Source organism: Balaenoptera ricei, chromosome 3 (genome assembly GCF_028023285.1).
Source record: "Balaenoptera ricei isolate mBalRic1 chromosome 3, mBalRic1.hap2, whole genome shotgun sequence".
NCBI classification, from domain to species: domain Eukaryota; kingdom Metazoa; phylum Chordata; class Mammalia; order Artiodactyla; family Balaenopteridae; genus Balaenoptera; species Balaenoptera ricei.
This window is the reverse complement of record NC_082641.1, coordinates 73164452-73184175: the sequence shown is the minus strand read 5'-3', so window position 1 is coordinate 73184175 and position 19724 is coordinate 73164452. Positions and strand designations below refer to the sequence as shown.

General features: G+C 35.9%; 1 protein-coding gene across 1 annotated transcript in view; it reads right to left on the bottom strand.

The window, feature by feature from the left end:
• Positions 1 to 19724, bottom strand: part of ADGRV1 (adhesion G protein-coupled receptor V1) — a 531821-nt gene that overhangs the window by 403216 nt on the left and 108881 nt on the right. The window contains exons 39-50 of the mRNA XM_059919079.1: positions 19268 to 19361; positions 16086 to 16164; positions 15843 to 15981; positions 15054 to 15195; positions 13771 to 14033; positions 11393 to 11568; positions 10464 to 10588; positions 7625 to 7782; positions 7388 to 7534; positions 6949 to 7056; positions 3586 to 3850; positions 2192 to 2314 (exon numbers count right to left, since the gene is read on the bottom strand). Of these exons, the coding sequence (XP_059775062.1) occupies positions 2192 to 2314; positions 3586 to 3850; positions 6949 to 7056; positions 7388 to 7534; positions 7625 to 7782; positions 10464 to 10588; positions 11393 to 11568; positions 13771 to 14033; positions 15054 to 15195; positions 15843 to 15981; positions 16086 to 16164; positions 19268 to 19361 (1819 nt within the window). The remainder of the gene's footprint in view (positions 1 to 2191; positions 2315 to 3585; positions 3851 to 6948; positions 7057 to 7387; positions 7535 to 7624; positions 7783 to 10463; positions 10589 to 11392; positions 11569 to 13770; positions 14034 to 15053; positions 15196 to 15842; positions 15982 to 16085; positions 16165 to 19267; positions 19362 to 19724) is intronic.

Genomic DNA, 19724 nt, shown 5'->3' with positions numbered 1-19724 from the left:
TGTGTTATGCAAGTACTTTATTCTTTCATAGCAGTTATCTGTTTGTACCTAAAAACTTACTTGTGTGATTATATATAATGGCCTTCTCCTCTATTAGATGTTAAACTTCTTCAGGGCAAGGACTATACCTGATTTTGCTTACCCTTGTCTCCTTGGGGTCTACCACTGTGCTGGGCACATAACTGGCACTAAGAAATATCTATTAAATAATGAAGGAGAAAAGGGAGAAGGGGAGGCTACGTTTATATGTCTTTGCAGTCTCTGTCATATTCATTCTTCCTCTGCCATTTAAAGAATTCAGTCACTACCCAATAACCTCTGTCAAGCCATTAACCAGAATAAATATGTAATCCTCACAGTCATGTCTCCAATCTAATACATTTAATAAAATATTTGACACACTCAAAATAAGAAAGTCCTTGAATATTATTTAATGCATAATTTCAGCTTTCAGGGGATCTATAATAAGCCATTCTAAATAATTACCTATAATCTTTTCATACTTCTACATCCTCAAGTCACAGAAACAAAAGAAATAAAGAGAACAAGCCCTTGGCAGAATTTTTCACAAATTCTTTTAGAAAGAGTGCCTATTCTATTTTTTTAAGCCTTTAAAGAGAATTCTATAACTTCAATTAATGGCCCATTCAGGCAGCACTCTTCACCCTTAAAAACATTCATGAAGCAACTATTTTGAATCATAATAAGTGACTCAAGTAGATGTAGATAGTCCACTAGAAAACTTGAGGTATAAGGAAAGCAAAAATGATAAAGGCACAAAATTAAAGGACAAGTAAACAAAAACTAAACACATACAGGATGAAGGATACATAATTTATTCAGTAAATCAATTGTTGAGTGAATGATAAGAAAGTCACACAGTTGGAAATCACAGGATAACATCACAGATTTATATGGCCTGTCAGAGGCTGACAATGTAAAGGGAAGTTATTTAAGAAGAGGATGAGCAGAGCAGAGACAGACACAGGACTGTCAGCAGAGTCAACCTGGGGGGGAGGCTGGAAACTGATGTAAGAGTCCAGAGCGAGGGGAGCACGTGGCATGGACATCTGGGAGGACGCAGGGCTGAGGAGGGGGGAGTAGGACACATGGAAGCAAAGTACAATGAGGTAAACAATCTACTATGAAAAATGAGGTAAATAACCTCTGAGTCCTGGTCAGCAGTTGAGGTGACTGAAGGTGACAGTGCCTAAAGTTTATAACACCTGATAGAGAAAGCAGCAGTGCGGCACCTAAGAGAAAAACCCAAGAATAGATTCCTGTATTTGTGTGAAATCCTCCACTCTTCTCAACAGCATTTCCTCTGTAGATTTTTAACTTTTGTGAATTGAACCACCCCCATGCATCAACATGTCCTCTTACTAACGTCCTCCTGATTTCAGTCCCTCACCTCTAACGACCCACAAAACCTTCTCCATTACTCTTGCCCGGACAGCTGCAAACTGCACCCAGCATGTTCTACACACTGAAGCTAGGTGGAGTTGAAAAACACGCCTTGGATCGTCACCTGCCTTTGAAATGCCTTCAAGGATTTCTCTACCTCAGTAATGCTCAGAGTGAGTCCAAGGACCCTTAAGAGTCCTTGAGACCCTCCAAGAAGTTCTGTGAGGTCAAAACTATTTCCCTAATAATACTAAGATGCTGTTTGTCTACTTCACTCTCATTCTTTCATGAGTGCACACTGGGATCTTCCAGAGGCCAGATGACTGATATTATTGAAAAAGGCTGAATTACAGATGCAAACATGAGAATCTAACTATTAAACCAGACATTAAAGAGATCTGCAAAAACAAAAAAGTAATGAAAACCCTTCTCACAAAAGTTTTTGTTTTTAAAATTAAAACGTATGGGGGCTTCTCTGGTGGCGCAGTGGTTAAGAATCCGCCTGCCAATGCAGGGAACACGGGTTCGAGCCCTGGTCCGGGAAGATCCCACATGCTGTGGAGCAACTAAGCCCGTGCGCCCACTGAGCCCACGTGCCACAACTGCTGAAGCCTTCACGCGTAGAGCCCATGCTCCACAACAAGAGAAGCCACCGCAATGAGAAGCCCGCGCACCGCAACGAAGAGTAGCCCCCGCTCGCCGCAACTAGAGAAAGCCTGTGCACAGCAATGAAGACCCAACACAGCCAAAAATAAATAAATAAAAATTTTTTTAAAAATGCCCTTACCTATTCCTGAGGCTGGTGTGAAGGAGTGGATCTTGTTAACAGTAGCAAAATCCAGGGATTGAAAATATCTGAAAGAAGACTGTCCTCCCTCCCAGATGAAAATTTCAATTGAGTTCTGATCTCCTACAATAACAGAATAAAAAGCAAATCTGAAGGCACAAGTGACAGAAAAAAAATGACAAAATTACACAATAAAACTATAATAAAAATATTAAACTTAATTAAAGAAACAAATTTAGGACATGTCTCAGAATTCATTCAATTAAACAAAAATACAATTTAGTAGGGAACACTTTAAAAGTCTTCTTGCATTTACCACATGAAGTATATATTGATACATGCTTTAGCCATTAATCATGATCTGGTATCAAAAAAAAGAATAGTAACAAATGTTTTATTTTTCAGGAATGTTGAAATTTTACCTATGAAAGTCCTACTGAGCAGAAAAAAGCATATTTGGATTCAGAGAACATTTTTAAATGGTCTTATCGAAAGTTGCTTGGCACTATTTATTACCACTGCAGATTACGCATGGCGTCCCAAGTACAGCCACATACAAAGTTACCTGTTTGTACCTCGGGTGTAAAATCTTCATAATTCTTTCTACTTTACCCACCCATCCCCAATTTTATTTTAATATCTTTAAAATAGTGGTTTAGAACACCCAAAGGTTATGGACATAACACTTAAAATGTTTTTCTTTTTTCCCAAAATCCATTTGTTAGCTGACAATCAACACTATGAAACATACTATGGATTAGCTAAAACAAGAAACATACTATGGATTAGCTAAAAAATTATTACAAGAGCATTTTCATATGAACATACTATGAAACATCAAGAAACATACTACGGATTAGCTAAAAAAGTAAGAAACATACTATGGATTAGCTAAAGAAACATACTATGGATTAGCTAAAAAATTATTACAAGAGCATTTTCATATGAACATACTATGAAACATCAAGAAACATACTACGGATTAGCTAAAAAAGTAAGAAACATACTATGGATTAGCTAAAGAAACATACTATGGATTAGCTAAAAAATTATTACAAGAGCATTTTCATATGAACATACTATGAAACATCAAGAAACATACTACGGATTAGCTAAAAAATTAAGAAACATACTATGGATTAGCTAAAGAAACATACTATGGATTAGCTAAAAAATTATTACAAGAGCATTTTCATATGAACATACTATGAAACATCAAGAAACATACTACGGATTAGCTAAAAAAGTAAGAAACATACTATGGATTAGCTAAAGAAACATACTATGGATTAGCTAAAAAATTATTACAAGAGCATTTTCATATGAACATAAAATGAATGGAAGATAATTTCGATAACAACTATGTATGCATTGCAAACACTAAATCGTCTTACCTGGAAAGACAGTTTTGGCAAAAATTAAGTAAATATCATCGCCTGAAGTCAAGGCTTCAACTTGTGTTGTTCCACTGATGGGAACTTCTTGAAAGTTAATAAACTCATTTCCAGACCACCTGAGTAAAAGGGAGTTTGACCTGGCATTAGCCTGGGAAATGGCTAAGAACATAGCACCTCCTCTGGTGAATGAGGCCATGCTCAGCACACCTCGGACAGGGAGTGTCTGATGCGACACAAAGCTTCCTCCGTTCCATCTGAAGACCTGCAGGGAATGTTCAAGTACAAAACACTCATGACTAGCAATTCAGCACTTGTGAGAGTTTAGCCAATATCACATGTTTACTCTCCTAGACCCCTTAATTTAGTTAGGAAGATACTTTCATAAATGAGAAAATATCAAAACTGATCCTCTCTCATTGCTCTCTCCCTCTTTTTATCTGTGTGTGTATGTGTGTGTGCCTGAGTACACACACACAGAATGAAAGAGAAGTTATCTGAAAATAAATCAATTTCAAATATACATCTGGGCAGGGGTGGGTGACAGCAAGAGAAGGGGAAGCCAAAAATAGGAGAAAATTTATTTAAATATGAAAAATTCAGAGCGAGATAAGAAACTTTCTAATGCTGTATTATCATTACCCACTGCTCAAGCAATAGAATATAAAGAAAAACACCTAAACTTTTTAGTCCTGAAGGTGGCACTGCATACAAGGTTTCAGGTGAGTGTTCATGTATTTTAAACTGAAAGAAAACCCTGAATCTACCTGATTTCTTATGCCATCTGGTCAATTTCACAAAGAATTATATTTATTCAGTAAAAACTGGGAATCTTATATAAGCCAAGCATTATGCAAGAAGTTATGGACAGAATCACTTCTTCCTTTATGGATCTTATTAACTACTAGGGAAAGGCAAACAATAAATACATCAATCATTAAATAAATGTATGACTACTAACCTGAGACAAGTACTCAACATAACAATTAGGAAGGTATGATAGAGAATTATGAATGTCCTAGGAAATAAAATTAGAAAGAATGACATGACAAAGTTTCTAAGGCAGAAAAAGTTTGCCATAACCTGAATGAAGACTGGTGCAGCTGGAATGCAGTTGACAGCACTGGGGGAATGAAGATAATACTGGAGAGGTACGATCACGAGGTACCTTTTGTTAAGGTGCCCATATAATTTAACACAGGGATGCTTTAGAGAGTGAAAGAGACAATCTTAATCATTGTAGGACAATAGGCACAACCCAGCACTGAGCTGGGCAAATAAGACCATATGGTTATCCTATTTACAGTCCATATTAAATAACTTAGAAGTTATTCCAAACATAATTGGAAATCATTGAATAATTTTAAAATGAGGAGCAACATGAATTAATATTTTTAAAAGACTACTCCAGCTACTTGAAACATGGATCTGAGGAGATCAGAGAAGTTTGGAGACCAGCTAGGAGGCTATTCTACTAGCACGGTGAGAAGTGATGGGGACCTGGATTAGGGAAGAAGCAGCAGAGATGGAAAGAAACATCTGTACTCAAAATAGTATCAGGAGATATAATCAAAAACACTTAATAATAAATTAGATGGGAATGAATAATCAGCAGAAATCAAGAAAGATATGGACTTCCCTGGTGGCACAGGGGTTAAGAATCCTCCTGCCAATACCGGGGACACGGGTTCGATCCCTAGTCCGGGAAGATCCCACATGCCGCGGAGCGACTAAGCCCATGCTTAGTAGCCGCAACTACTAAGCCTGCGTTCTAGAGCCTGCAAGCCACAGCTACTGAGCGCGTGAGCTGTAACTACTGAAGCCTGCACGCCCATAGCCCGTGCTCCACGACAAGAGAAGCCACTGCAATGAGAAGCCCATGCACCGCAACGAAGGGTAGCCCCGGCTCACCTCAACTAGAGAAAGCCTGCGCGCAGCAACAAAGACCCAACGCAGCAAAAAATAAATAAATAAATATTTTTAAAAAAAGATATAGCCCAGCACTCTATCTTGAGCAACTGCATTTATGAGGTTACTATTTCCCGAGATGAAAGCAAACACTTGAAACAAGTTTCATAGAGAAAATCTACAGTTTAGTTCAAGATATGTTAAATCTTAGATACCTAGAATATATTTAGGTGTACACGCCAACAGGCAGTTAGACACGAAATCTAGAATACACAGGAAAGGCTACTGATAAATTTGGAAGACAGCCTATAGTTGATATTTAAAGCCATAGGATTGATAAAAAGTACTCAGAGTGAGTGAAGAGAAAGAAAAAAGAAATGTGAACCAAAACTGAACCTGAAAAACTTCAAGATATCTAAGTTCAGAAAAGGGAGAAGGAAGTGGCATTGGAGACTGAGAAGGAGACACAGAAAGACAGAATGAAAATCTGTGTGGTAGTTCAAAAATCAAGATAAGAGATGGTTTAAATTTGAGGATAAGGCGACGGTCAAGTGCAGATGGGAAGCAATGCAAAATAATGACAGAAAAAAACACCCACTGTATTTGCAACCCAGGTGTCACTGGTGACCATGAAGAAGTTTGCAAAGCAAGTAGATAATTCTTTCAAGGTATCAATAGAGAGCGGAGAAAAGAAATGAAGCAGGAAGTACAGGGGGATAAGATCAGAAGAGAAATCACTTATTAAGCTTGGAAATCCTGCATTTATGCTGACTGTAATAATCCTACAGAGAGAGAGAGATGCCAGTTACGCTGGCACTAGAAGGAATAACTGACCCTTATGAAGGCAAGAGGGGAGCCTATGTGAGGCGCCTGTCTTTTATAGAAGAAACACTTCTGCCATTGTAACAGGAGGCAGGAATAAGACTGGTTTACAAGACAGTTTCTGAATTTGGCGTTGGGAAGATGAGTAATCTCCTTTCTGGTAGCTTTCATTTCAACAAAGTCATGAGCTGAAAGTGAAGAGATGAGAAGCAGGTATGGGAATCTCAGGAGTGACGAAAATTATCAAATAAATATTATTAAGACACTGTGATATAGTTTACTAGAGAAATATGGGATTTCTGGAGTAACATTGTGTGTCCATCTGGCAATGTTAATCATGAATTTTTAGTGATACCATCTATCCAGTTGTGTGATTTTTCTCCATGTTTTCCAATGCAATTAAATTCTAATTAAATGTTCATGCTTATTATTACACTTGCTCTGGTTCTTGAAGACAATATAATATTCAAAACTCTATCATTTAAAAATTAACTATGACTAATCAATATCTATATTCTTTCTACTACTTTACCATAATCAAATTATGGTTTTCTTTTATACTAAACCTACAGACTACATCTTTGATGTGTTTCAATTATGCTATTAAAAAAATTCATTTTAAAAGAATCACACCTGAGTTAATTCAGAATCATCACTTTGACTTGCAACAATTACATAATCTTGACTGTCTGAAGTAAAATATCTTACTTGAGAACTTTCTGAAATAGTGATTGTTTGTACCTGCAAGGAAGACAGAACAGTGAGAATAAAAATTTAAACGAAAATTTAACTAAGAAAAGCTCTGAATTACAGTAATAGTCTGAGTAAATATTTGAAGTTCAAAACTTGAAAAATCATTCTGATCCCTAGGTATGCATATCCAGATGTCATTTCAAGAAAGACCAAAATATCCCTGGATCAAGACACCTTGCTAAAATGTGTATCAATTTGCCAAAAACCCCTTATCACATTAACATAGAACATACACTATCTTCTATTTAGCTCAATCTCACGAATCTGATTTTTCTTTTAAATAAAGCAATCTATAAAAAAAAGTTAAGTGTTTTTTTACCAGGAATAATTTGAATCCAGATGTGAATGTATACACACTGTTAACAGAAGGTTTTTCTTCATTTCTTTCTTCATGAGTAATCACAAAGTAGGGGGAAAGACCCATATTAAAGGCCTCACAAGTTTTAGGATTTTCTATATGTAAATCCTAGGAAACAAGGAATAACAGTAATTCACGGGGCATCCAAAATCTATATGTACATTATAGTTTGTGTACCATAAAATAAGTGATGTTTACCTCAAGTGGAACAAAAATCCCTTGCCATCGGTAAACAGTAGAAGACAATTTTCTTAACATTATACCATATACTGAATCTTCCAAAGTAAAGAAACACCAGCCAGAAGCCGATGCATCCAAAAAACTTTGAAATATAGAAAACTTAACATCCATTCCCCCTGAAAAACATAAATCGTGATTTGCTTGTGTAAAATCCTCTCCAAACTTTATCTATTCTGTTTATTGTTTAAATAGTGAAACTAGTGAGTTTGTTACTAGAAGTGAAAATGCTTCCATGGTAAGTGCATGTGTATGAGAAAGAGAGAGAAGAGACAAACTAGAGAACTTCAAAATAGATAGTAACTAAAAATATCAACACCCAAAGACAAGAAAAATTGTTAATACTGTGCTCTAAAACCACAAAGACTTTTCCAGGTTATATTTATAAATAAATACTGAATTTATACTTTAAAAGGAAATATGTTCAGTATGATTTTTATCAGCTTTCATAAAGATGATGAAAATATAACAGAGAAATTTAGAAATAATAAACACCTTTTATGGAAACATGCTAAATGATAGGTTTTTAAAACTTACACTATTAATTTGAAACTATCCCCATCCAATGATTTCTAACTTTACATGCTGTATATTTTAAGAATGTCAAAGCAGATTCACCTACTACAAGTAGCTATCAAGTTTTATCAGCCTGCTATAACAGGTACATGTCCTAAAATTCTGTGCTACAATTAAACAAAGACAGAAACAAAAAATTCCTGCCTAATGAAAAATACCTTTAAAACACCTTGTGTGTTCTATTATCATGACAGTTTCCCATAGAAAGTTAGTTCTTTTTAAACTTTAGTTAATGGTGTGAACATGATGCACCAAGAACAAATGTCAAAGTTGAAACCTAGGCTCCTTGTAAATTATTGATCATTTTTAGATTACCAGTTGATGAAGTCATAATGTCAGTGCCTTTTATGTACTATCCATTGGTGATATCCTTTCCTAGAAATCCAATATTTTAGATTCCTGCTTTGCCACCTTTTAAAGGCACACTACAGCTTTTGCATTAAGAGTCTGAATGTTTTGCACTGAAGTCGACCACATGGTCAAATCCTCCCCTACCGTAATTCCGGAAGATGGTGAATGAAGAATAAACAATGCCTGCTAACATTTAAGAACCTCCAACACATATTCCCACAAGCACTTCCACAAAACACATGCAGAGCCCAAACTATAATGAGATAACTCTGAATTAGAAACCATAATCTTTCTTTTTTGGATCCCATCTCTTCCTGGCTTCCAGGCCACTGTCCCACTATTAATTATCCCTTCTCTTCTAAATATTCAGTCCTTCTCTACTTACCAGGCCTTTTCCATCAGCATTTACACATGCTTAGTCTCTTCAAACTAAACAAATAAACAAAAACCCTGACTCCTACACCCCATCACTACTCTTACTAGATCCTACCCTTCTCAGCCAAACTTCTTGAACTAGTTGTACATATTTGAGGCCTGCATTCTCTCACTTCCATTCAAAATGTTATTCAGTCCACGTCCCTCTATACAAATAGCTCTTGTGATTTTATGTCTTCTATATTGCTAATGACAATGTGTATTTTTTCAGTTCTCATCTTACTGGACTTCTCACCAGCAATTGACACGATTTACCACTCCTTTCTTTTTAAAATGTTCTTTCACTGCTGCCTGCAATCCTGCATTCCGCTGGCTTTCTCACCAGGTCTCTGAAGTCCCCTTCTCCTCTCCCTCGTCATTCAATTTGACTCAGTCTGTCTGAGTCCTCTTCCCTTCTCTATCTTCATCCTTGCTTTCCAGGTTTTTACCTCAACTTCCATGACTTTAAAAACAATATGCATGCTAAAGGTCCCCAAATTTCTCTCTCCAGCAGAGATCTTCTTTTGAGTCTAGAGAAATGTCTTCTAAAAAGTTAACTCAAATTCAAATATTTTACTCCCCTCACCAAAGTAACACCTTGTTTTCATTAGGCACTCTCCTTCTTACTGAACGGCCTGAATCTCCATCCAACTGCACAAACTAGAAACGTTAAGAGTCATCTCAGGTACCTTCTTCACATCTAGTCCATCACCCAGTCCAAGCTACCATCAACTGTTGCCCTTTTGTTTGTCTCCCTTCATCCTCTAATTTCTCCTGTGCCAATCCATTCTTTACCTGGCACCAAGAATGATACCTTCAAAGTGCAAATGTGATCAGACCACCCCACATCTATACATGGGAACCCTCCCTCATGCCTAGACCACTCAGAGACTTTCCATAACCCTAAGATAAAGACTAATGTATGTGATATATTCTTCAGGTTCTTGAATGATCTAGTCTTATCTAGCTCTCCAAACTCAGCACTCCCCCTTATTTCTAAACCCAGTGCCCACTCTTCAGTTCTTCACTTATACGCTCTAGACTTCTGCCTTGATAGCTTCCCGCTTTCTCTTCTATGTTCCTCCAACTCAAGTCTTTGCATAATCCCTACTCAACATTAAGTCTTAGTTCAAACACTGATTCCCCTCGGAAGCATTCCCTTATGTTCTCACAACATTTAGAACTTCACCTTTAAAACATTTATTATAGTTCAAACTACACATTGATTTTTACTTATTTATTTCTGTCTCCCCTTAAATTCTAAGTTCCATGAGTTCAGTACCATGCCTGTCACAGGATAGGCACTCAATAAATATCTGTGAATGCAGTAAAAGAATTAGATATCTGTTCTCCATTTTCAACAGATCTGTAAGATACAATTCATGGGGGAAAATGTAAATCTTATACATGCAATCTTTCTTGGTTATAGAATTTTGTTTTTATAAGAAACTAAACGTACTCATGCCAAAGGCTGTTTCAGAAACTGTCTCCCACTCCACACTCACAGCTAAATCAATGCCATTAGTACGTGACACATTTAAATATACAGTCCTGTTGGCTTCTTCAGTGTCTACAGAGGTGGCTCTAAAAGAAACAAACAGTTGCAGAAAGCAGAAAAAGCATGTAATTTCTACATGTTAAATACCTATATCACATTGCTAGTATATATTTAATACACTTTTAAATTTACGCAAGGTGAGATCCATCCACGAATTTTATACAGGAGGAAGACTAGACTCTAGAGCTCAAAAATATTCACTTATGAAGACATTTAAAAAGCACTATTATCTGATACTATGATAGTAAGAAAATACTGAGAGTCAGTAACTTCAGTAACTTCACACTACACATTCTAAAATAAATAAAGCTTTGTCATTCTTGAGTTTCTTCTCACATAAACTAGAAACATTTTACAGAGAAAAAATGAATCAGGAAATTCTTGACATATTAATAAAACTAGATCTATTAGAATATTTCTAAGATATAAAAAAAACAAATATTTGTCAGTTTCCAGAGGGAATTTTTAAACTACAATCATGTTAATATATGTTTGAAGAGTCATTCATTTGGTTTGAGCAGCTAAATATAAGTTAAAACTATTTCTTGCTTTTTATTATTACTGAAAACACAAAATAGTGCTTTTACCTGGAAGTGTGGATTCTGAGAAAATAAGAATTCTAATGACACCACTGTACAGCACATGATTAGGTTTTTGATGTTCCCTGTTATGAGGGGGCATATGGCCTCTCTCGATCTATCCGCTAGAGCTCATTTTAAAAGTCCCCATTACGAGAGTCAGAGATCAATTTTCTTCTGCATTTTCTTTACGTCAAAAGTTATTTCCTACTTAGCTTCAGAAGTGACAATTTCCTTACGAATAAATTATACCTATTTGCAACTGCAGAGATACTGAATAGCCCCAAAGGGGCCTGGTTTTGCAAAACTGTTATCAGGGTTTGAACACGGGCCCCTAGTCTAGCACCACCAGTCGGATTAAACAAGGTACAGACAAAATGCTCATCCATCTCTGGTTCCGTGTCCAATACGGCTGATATGTGTAGGGCCTGAAAACACAATCAAAAGATAAAGTTACTAGAATTCAGCAACACACATACAGAGTAATTTGCTAAACATTTATGACAACAAAACAGTATTTTTGGAAAACAGTACCTCTTTTTTATTTTAATACTGATCCTCATAAAGTAATAGTTACAACTGTTTCAAGTTACAACTTTCAAGATTATCAACACTGTGACACAGTCCAACTGAAATGTCTAAAAATAAAATTTATGGCATTTGAAAACATCACTGAGATTAAAAAATTAAATTTAGATATTCATTTTTGCTACTTCTTTATCCTGCCCTGGCTATGTAACTGCATTAAGCCTCTTTCTAGCCTAGAATTCACTCTTAAAAAGCAGTTATAGCCACAGCAGGCACAAATCAGAAACAACCCACATGTTTATCAACAGAAGAATGGATAAACAAAGAGTGGTCTATTCAATGAAATGCTACTGAGCAATAAAAAAAGAACCAACTACTCATGTGTGCAACCAAAAATGACGTTGACCAAAAGAAGTCAGACACAAAAAGAATACATACTGTATGGTTCTATTTATAAGAAGTTCAAGAATTAGCAAATGAGTCTTCAGTGACAGAAACCAGAAAGCACTTTCCTCTGGGGAGGGTAAGGGACAAGCAGGAAACTTCTGTGTGATGGTTTGTTTAATGATTTTTTTTAAATTAATTAATTAATTTATTTATTTATTGGCTGTGTTGGGTCTTCGTTTCTGTGCGAGGGCTTTCTCTAGTTGCGGCAAGCGGGGGCCACTCTTCATCATAGTGCGCGGGCCTCTCACTGTCGCGGCCTCTCTTGTTGCGGAGCACAGGCTCCAGACGCGCAGGCTCAGTAGTTGTGGCTCACGGGCCCAGTCGCTCCGCGGCACGTGGGATCCTCCCAGACCAGGGCTCGAACCCATGTCCCCTGCATTGGCAGGCAGACTCTCAACCACTGCACCACCAGGGATGCCCTGTTTAATGATTAATATACTAATCCAAGTGGTTGTTACACTGGTGTATACATATTTTTAAAGTCACTGAGCCATACGCTTAAGATTTTTATATTTTACTGTTTATACCTCAGAATAAAAACATGTGGAGAAAAAGATAATTATGTGGGTGAGAGAAAAATAGATTTAATCCAAATTGCTCTAAAATTTAATTTGCCTAATGAACAGAAAGGTCTCTAAACACACTTTGAAAAAGAGTCTTTTAAGAAAAAAACACAATAGAAATATAATAAATTTAAAATATACAAAAAATTAAATGAAATAAAATTTAAAACTTTTTTAAAAAGGCATGTGAATGTAAAAAAATAGAAAATTCACAAAATACTTCAAATTTGAATTCTTTTCGACTATATCAAGATGTAAGTGTCCTTGAATAAATCAATTAAACGTTCTAAATTTCCAGAAACATGAAAAAATTAGACATGCAAATGAATATGAATTCAAAAATGTACTGAAGTTTATACAAACTGATCATAAATAAAATTAATAATTAGGTGGACTGTTTTTAGATGAAATAGTGTAAAGTATATTATTTTAGAATTATTATACTTTATATAGCTGGCTTAAAAAATATCTTAAGCTAATACAATTAGTTACTTTAAACTTAAACTGTGTCTTAAAAATAAAATTTAGTAGCAGGAACAGAAAATTACTAATATACAGAAATAGAAGTTTCAGAAGGTAAACTTCTGCAAGTATAGTTCACATTTATGATTAATCCCAAATCCAGCATTTTCCCCCCAATAAGCTATTCCTGTTTACATAGGATACTTGCTTCTCAAATAAGCAGTCTGAAGGAAGCAGTTGTATTTTGTCTAATGAAAATGTGGCAAAAGAATGACTGGCTATGGCTTAATGACTGCAATGAATGGCTTGGAGTTTCTTTTAGTTTGTGATTTATAGACAATATAAAGTGAAGTATGCCATTTAAATATACTTAACATTTAAAGCAGCAACATGCATATTTTCTTTATTATTTGCACATTCCACTACTCTATTAATGGAACAAATTTCTCCGGTTGCACTCTATGTAGACAATACAGCACTAGAGCACTTTCACGTGGTCATCTAATCATGTCTTTACCTATCGCCTAAGCTGGATTTTTTTTTTTCTTTCTAGGATCTAGGGTGTTCCTCCAAGAGAAAATTATTTTGTAACTATTAATCATTCATTCTCAGTAAAAGTTCATCCTGTACCTTGAAACGAACACCTTCTTCTAAAACAATATAGCCTTTGGAAGGAGTTAGATCTTTCGACTCCACTGAAGAATTCACTTCTGTCACAATGAACTGAACTGTCACAGTTCCAAACAGTCCCTGTGCAGGTTCCCGAACAATGTACAACACTGCCACACTCTCCTGGATGTAGAGAGCTGTTGGTTCTCGTAGGAAAAAGTGCTCACTGTTGTTAAATGCTAGAACTCCAGGGCCATCATCATTAGCAAGGACAGTGATTAAGGCTGTCAAATAAAAGTATTAAAACAATAAATGAAAATAGAATGGGTTGTAAGTGAGAAGCATGTGCATGTTTCATTGTAAACCAGGCCAACTCTTTTCTAGATCATCTTAAAAACAAGAGAAATTTTAAAAGGCATCTAATGAAATTCCACATTCACTCGATATAAATAAAAACACTTAGTAATCTCGAAATAAAAGACAGCTTCCTCAACTTGATGAAGTGATATGTCTCAGAAGCCAATAGAAAGTATTAAACTTAATGTTGAAACATTAGAAGGGTTGCCACTAAAAACAGAACAAGACAATGACGCCTGTCATCACTGCTACTATTCAGCATCGTCCTGGAGCTAACAGCCAAGTAACAGGTATAAAAGCAATGGAAAGGAAGAGCCAGCACTGTCACTATTTTCTAGACATCATGATTGTCTTCTTAGAAAAGGCAAGAGAAAAAAATTATTAGAACTATTATAAGAGTTTAAAATATAAGGTGAGTAACCTTCTGAAATCAAGAGCTTTCTATTTTCTACCACCACTACTAATAATGTTAATAATAATAGCCGAAACAACAACTAATACTACTGAGAATTTACAAATTGCTTAACCTATATTATTAACTCATTTAATTCTCACAATAACCCTATGGGGTTGATTATATTATCATTCTCATTTTAAGAACTGATGATTGAAGCACAGACAGGCAATCTGTGGAAGTTCACAAGTTAGGATGTGGCAGTACTGGTACTCAAAGCTAGGAAGTCTGCTTCGGAGCATGCATTCAAAAAGATTATTGTAATACCTCTATATATCAGGTATAACCATTTAAAAATATAATAAAAATGGACCTCGTTCATAATAGCAACAATACCTAGCAATCAAAGTAAAAAAGTAAGACCTACGTGAAAAAAATTGTAAAATGTTAATGTGTGACTGCAGCAGATGGTGTCAGTGCATCACCCATAGCCCATGGCTCACTCAGGAGCGAAGGGGTGAAAAGGAGCTGTGTGTAAGAAATCATCAATTACCTATTATATTTTCCCCCAGCTCCAGTCCAGGAGAAGGATTTGTTAAAATCAGCTGAAATGCTTCATCTCCTTCTGGAATGTCATCATCAAGAATCATGATGTCAACATGTTTATACCTTTCTCCATTAGCAAAATGAAGAATCTGGTCAAAAAAGTAAAAGTAGCAGTATTATATTTAAATACACTCTGAGTTTTTTTTAAATGTTTGGAAATAAATACAATATACTTTTGAATGTGAACTAACCTATTTACAGGATTTTTCCCTTACTTTTTCATGATCTCTTTTTATTTAAGTTGACAATATTAAGTTTAAAAAGCAGAAGTTGTGGAGGAAGAAAGGAAACATTTGACTAAGCAGTAAAAGGCACGAAGAGACAAGATAAAAAACATTTTCAAACACTACAGGTGTTTTGGTAAAGTAAAACAAAGAAACAGAAGAGTTAACATTTTCAAGAAGCGTAAGAAACACTCTGGGAAGGTCATCTAATGATATAAATTGTTTAGTACAATAATGTGTGTTCTCCAGTATCAAATACTGCAATAAGATAGTAAATTAATAAGAAGTGGGTATCAAGTATTACAATAAAATAATGAATGAAGTAAAATACAGAAGAATCTTTAAAACAGTACTGAAAGTTTAATTTATACAATTTACCAAAATAGTGAAGAGAGCTATTCCATCATGTGGAAATCTTCTGCCCTAATTTACTATGGAATATACAGTAGTTTATTATTTCAAGATTAACTTATTTACAGGGCCTAAATCACTATAATTCTCAATGAGTTCACCATTGGGGTAAAGACGTAATCCAGCCCCAGCTGTGCTTCCAAATTCTGGGCATACACAAACAAGGAAACGTGGCCAAGAGTCCCTTTGCTCCTCTGGGCTACCAATGTTAAACTTCTTTGGGTTTCGTTAACTTCAAATCTATAATAAAGAGAATACATTCATTTTTCCTTATAAGCTTTTATTCAGTAGATAGTAGAGAATCTGAAACTCAGAAAAGGGCTCTTATGCTGACTTTGGTTTACCTGCTCAGTTGCCACTCAATTATGCCTCGAGCACCATCATTGGCATCAATAATAATTTGTGCAGTCAAGCCTTCTGAATCTGAAAAAGCATAGAAACATATCTTTAAATAAATGTAAGTAGTTAAAAAGAGAAATATTTGATATAGAATTTAAAGACCTTTGGTATTATATAATTCCTAATATAGAGGTATTGCCAACATTACTCAAAAGATGTTTAAGAAAATAAGACATAAATGCTTATAATATATGAATGAGGAAACTTTTGCTAACAAGAACCACTGACTTACAGAAATCTAATCAACTGAGAACAGTATAAAATAAGCAACTGAAGTTACAGTTAATTTCTATTATTTTAATCCATTTCAAGAGGAAAGGAAAATGGAGAGAGTTGCAAGGAGTAGAAAGAGGAGGGGAAAAATGGGAAGAGAAAGACAGGACGTGCTGCAGAGAAAAATACAGGTGTGAAAAAGAGACAGAGAGATACAGGGATACAAACAGAAGTTGAGAAGGTAGGAAAGATGGGGAAGGTTAGGTGGAATAAAGACTAAGCTTAGAGTAAATTTCTCTTATCCCTTTTTATTCTGTATTCTGTCCACCAAGCTCAGTATGTTACCAATATCCATTATTCAGTCTTGAAATAGTAACTAACCCTGTTACTGTTTTGTTCTGTTATTTAATATGTTCATCCTTTATCTTTTAAATTTCAGAAGGTCTACCTTACTCTCGGATACGTTATGACAGCTGTCGGGGTGAAGAATGGGTAAGGAGAGTGGAATTCTCTCTGAGTGAAGGGATCAACAATGTTGAAGAAAGAATATAATATCAGGATTTGTGCCCATCAAGCTAGAAGCTACAGAGCACAAGCCCAGCCTCACCAGTTCCTAGCTGTGTGACTTTGGTATGGTACTTAGCTCAGCTCCCCCATCTATAAAATGGGCAAACATAAGGAATAATGGTACTAATATACAAAGCACTTGAAACAGGAGCATTAGAAAGCACTTATCAAAAGTTAAACTATTCAAATTACCTCTGAGTATAAGGAAATATGATGTACTCTGTCAGTTTTCTTAGTGTGAACAATAATTAACTTGTAATAACTGCTTGATGTAAACAGCTTAGTTGTTGGAATCGTATATTTCTTTTGCATAAAAATGGAAGTTTTCCAAGTAACAATGTAATAATATGTTAAAAACTGATTATTCCCTTTTGCTATTTTCAAAGTTGTCATACTGAGCCTCAGAAGTGAGTGAGGAACTCCAATTCTTCACGCCCCTGCTCTGGGCCCCTTTAACTCAGACTAATTTTCCCTCTGCCCAGAGCACCTTCTAACCCAGGGGTCCCCAACCCCCAGGCCACAGACTAGTAGCAGTCCGTGGCCTGTTAGGAACCAGGCCACACAACAGGAAGTGAGCGGCAGGCAGGTAAGCGAGCGAAGCTTCATCTGTATTTACAGCCGCTCCCCGTCACTCGCGTTACCGCCTGAGCTCCACCATCTCTCAGATCAGCAGCGGCATTAGATTCTCATAGGAGCACAAGCCCTACTATAAACTGCGCATGTGAGGGATCTAGGTTGCACGCTCCTTGTGAGAATCTAATGCCTGATGATCCGAGGTGAAGCTGAGGCAGTGATGTTAGCGCCGGGGAGCAGCTGCAAATACAGATTATCCTTAGCAGAGAGGTCTAACTGCACAGAGACCATAATAAATCAATTGCTTGCAGACTCTTATCAAAACCCTATCAGTTAAAGAAGATGTGGCACATATATACAATGGAATATTACTCAGCCATAAAAAGAAACAAAATTGAGTTATTTGTAGTGAGGTGGATGGACCTAGAGACTGTCATACAGAGTGAAGTAAGTCAGAAAGAGAAAAACAAATACCGTATGCTAACATATATATATGGAATCTAAAAAAAAAAAAAAAAAAAAGTGGTTCTGAAGAACCTTGGGGCAGGACAGGAATAAAGACTCAGATGTAGAGAATGGACTTGAGGACACGGGGAGGGGGAAGGCTAAGTTGGGACGAAGTGAGAGAGTGGCATGGACATATATACACTACCAAATGTAAAATAGATAGCTAGTGGGAAGCAGCCTCATACACAGGGAGATCAGCTCGGTGCTTTGTGACCACCTAGAGGGGTGGGATAGGGAGGGTGGGAGGGAGACGCAAGAGGGAGGAGAGATGGGGATATATGTATATGTATAGCTGATCCACCGCGTTATAAAGCAGAAACTAACACACCATCGTAAAGCAATTATACTCCAATAAAGATGTTAAAAAAAAACAAAAACCCTATCAGTGAGTGGCAAGTGAAACAAGCTCAGGGCTTCCACTGATTCTGCATTATGGTGAGTTGTATAATTATTTCATTATATATTACAATGTAATAATAATAGAAATAAAGTGCACAATAAACGTAATACGCTTGAATCATCCCAAAACCATCCCCACCCCCACCCTGGTCCTTGGAAAAATTATCTTCCACAAAACCGGTCCCTGTTGCCAAAAAGGTTGGGGACCGCTGTTCTAACCAAGGGATGGGGAACAGGCTATTTCAGGGCAACTCACCACCAACCCCCACTAGGCCGTCACACCTAAAACTTTCAGACAAAATTTCCAATATCAAATGTCCAAATCGTAAGCAAGAGTTTGTGTTTTAGTAATAGGAATATATCTTTTTAAAGTAATCTACATAAATTTGTACTAAGGTTCAAGTTTTACCTTTCAGTCTGTAATGAATTAACTGAGTCTTTTCTAAAGCATGAAAAGAAAGAGATAAAAAGTCAAAAAAGAAGCAGAGAACACAGCAAACACTCTACTTAAACTAAGAGAAAATAAAAACATCTGATAGTTTGGAGATCTAATGAAAATAGCAAATTAAATTTTAAAAGGAAAATGCCTTCATAAGAACTAATTCTATTTTGAAGATTACAAATTTGGTTATAAAATAATTGTAATGTTTAAAAAGCATCACACAATTTTTAAATGTCTTTATGCTGTCCAATGTACAAAGCTACAATATATGATGGTCTTTAAATTTAAATAAATCTAAAAGCTCACATATTTACACATATAGCTGAGATTAGCAAACTTCACAGTGATCACTTCTGATTAAAAAATGAAGAAACTTTACTTCGTTTGCAGTGAGTAAACAGAAACAAACAAAAAAGCCCATCATACCTAGTCTAGGAGGAAATGAAGTTAAAGGAGCCATGATAAGTTCCACATAAGTTAAATTCACGAGGAAATATTCTTCTAGTTCTGGTACATCGTCCTGCAAAAATTACAGCCATTAAATTATCTATAATTATGCTCTCAAATTAATTACCTTGCAAGCTGTTTTTAAAAATTATCTTTTAAATATAAATATTTAAATAGTATACAGAAAATATAAAATGCAAACAGAGTAGAAAAGATTTAAATCAGAAAAAATAAACATGTCTTGGCAATGAGTTTTTTGGATTTAACACTAAAAGCAAAAGCAATAAAAGCAAAAATAAACAAGTGGGACTATATCAAACTGAAAAGCTTCTGCACAGCAAAAGAAAACATCAACAAAAGAAAAGGCGACCTATGGAATGGGAGAAAATATTTGCAAATCATACATATCCAAAATATATCTAAAAAGTCATACAAC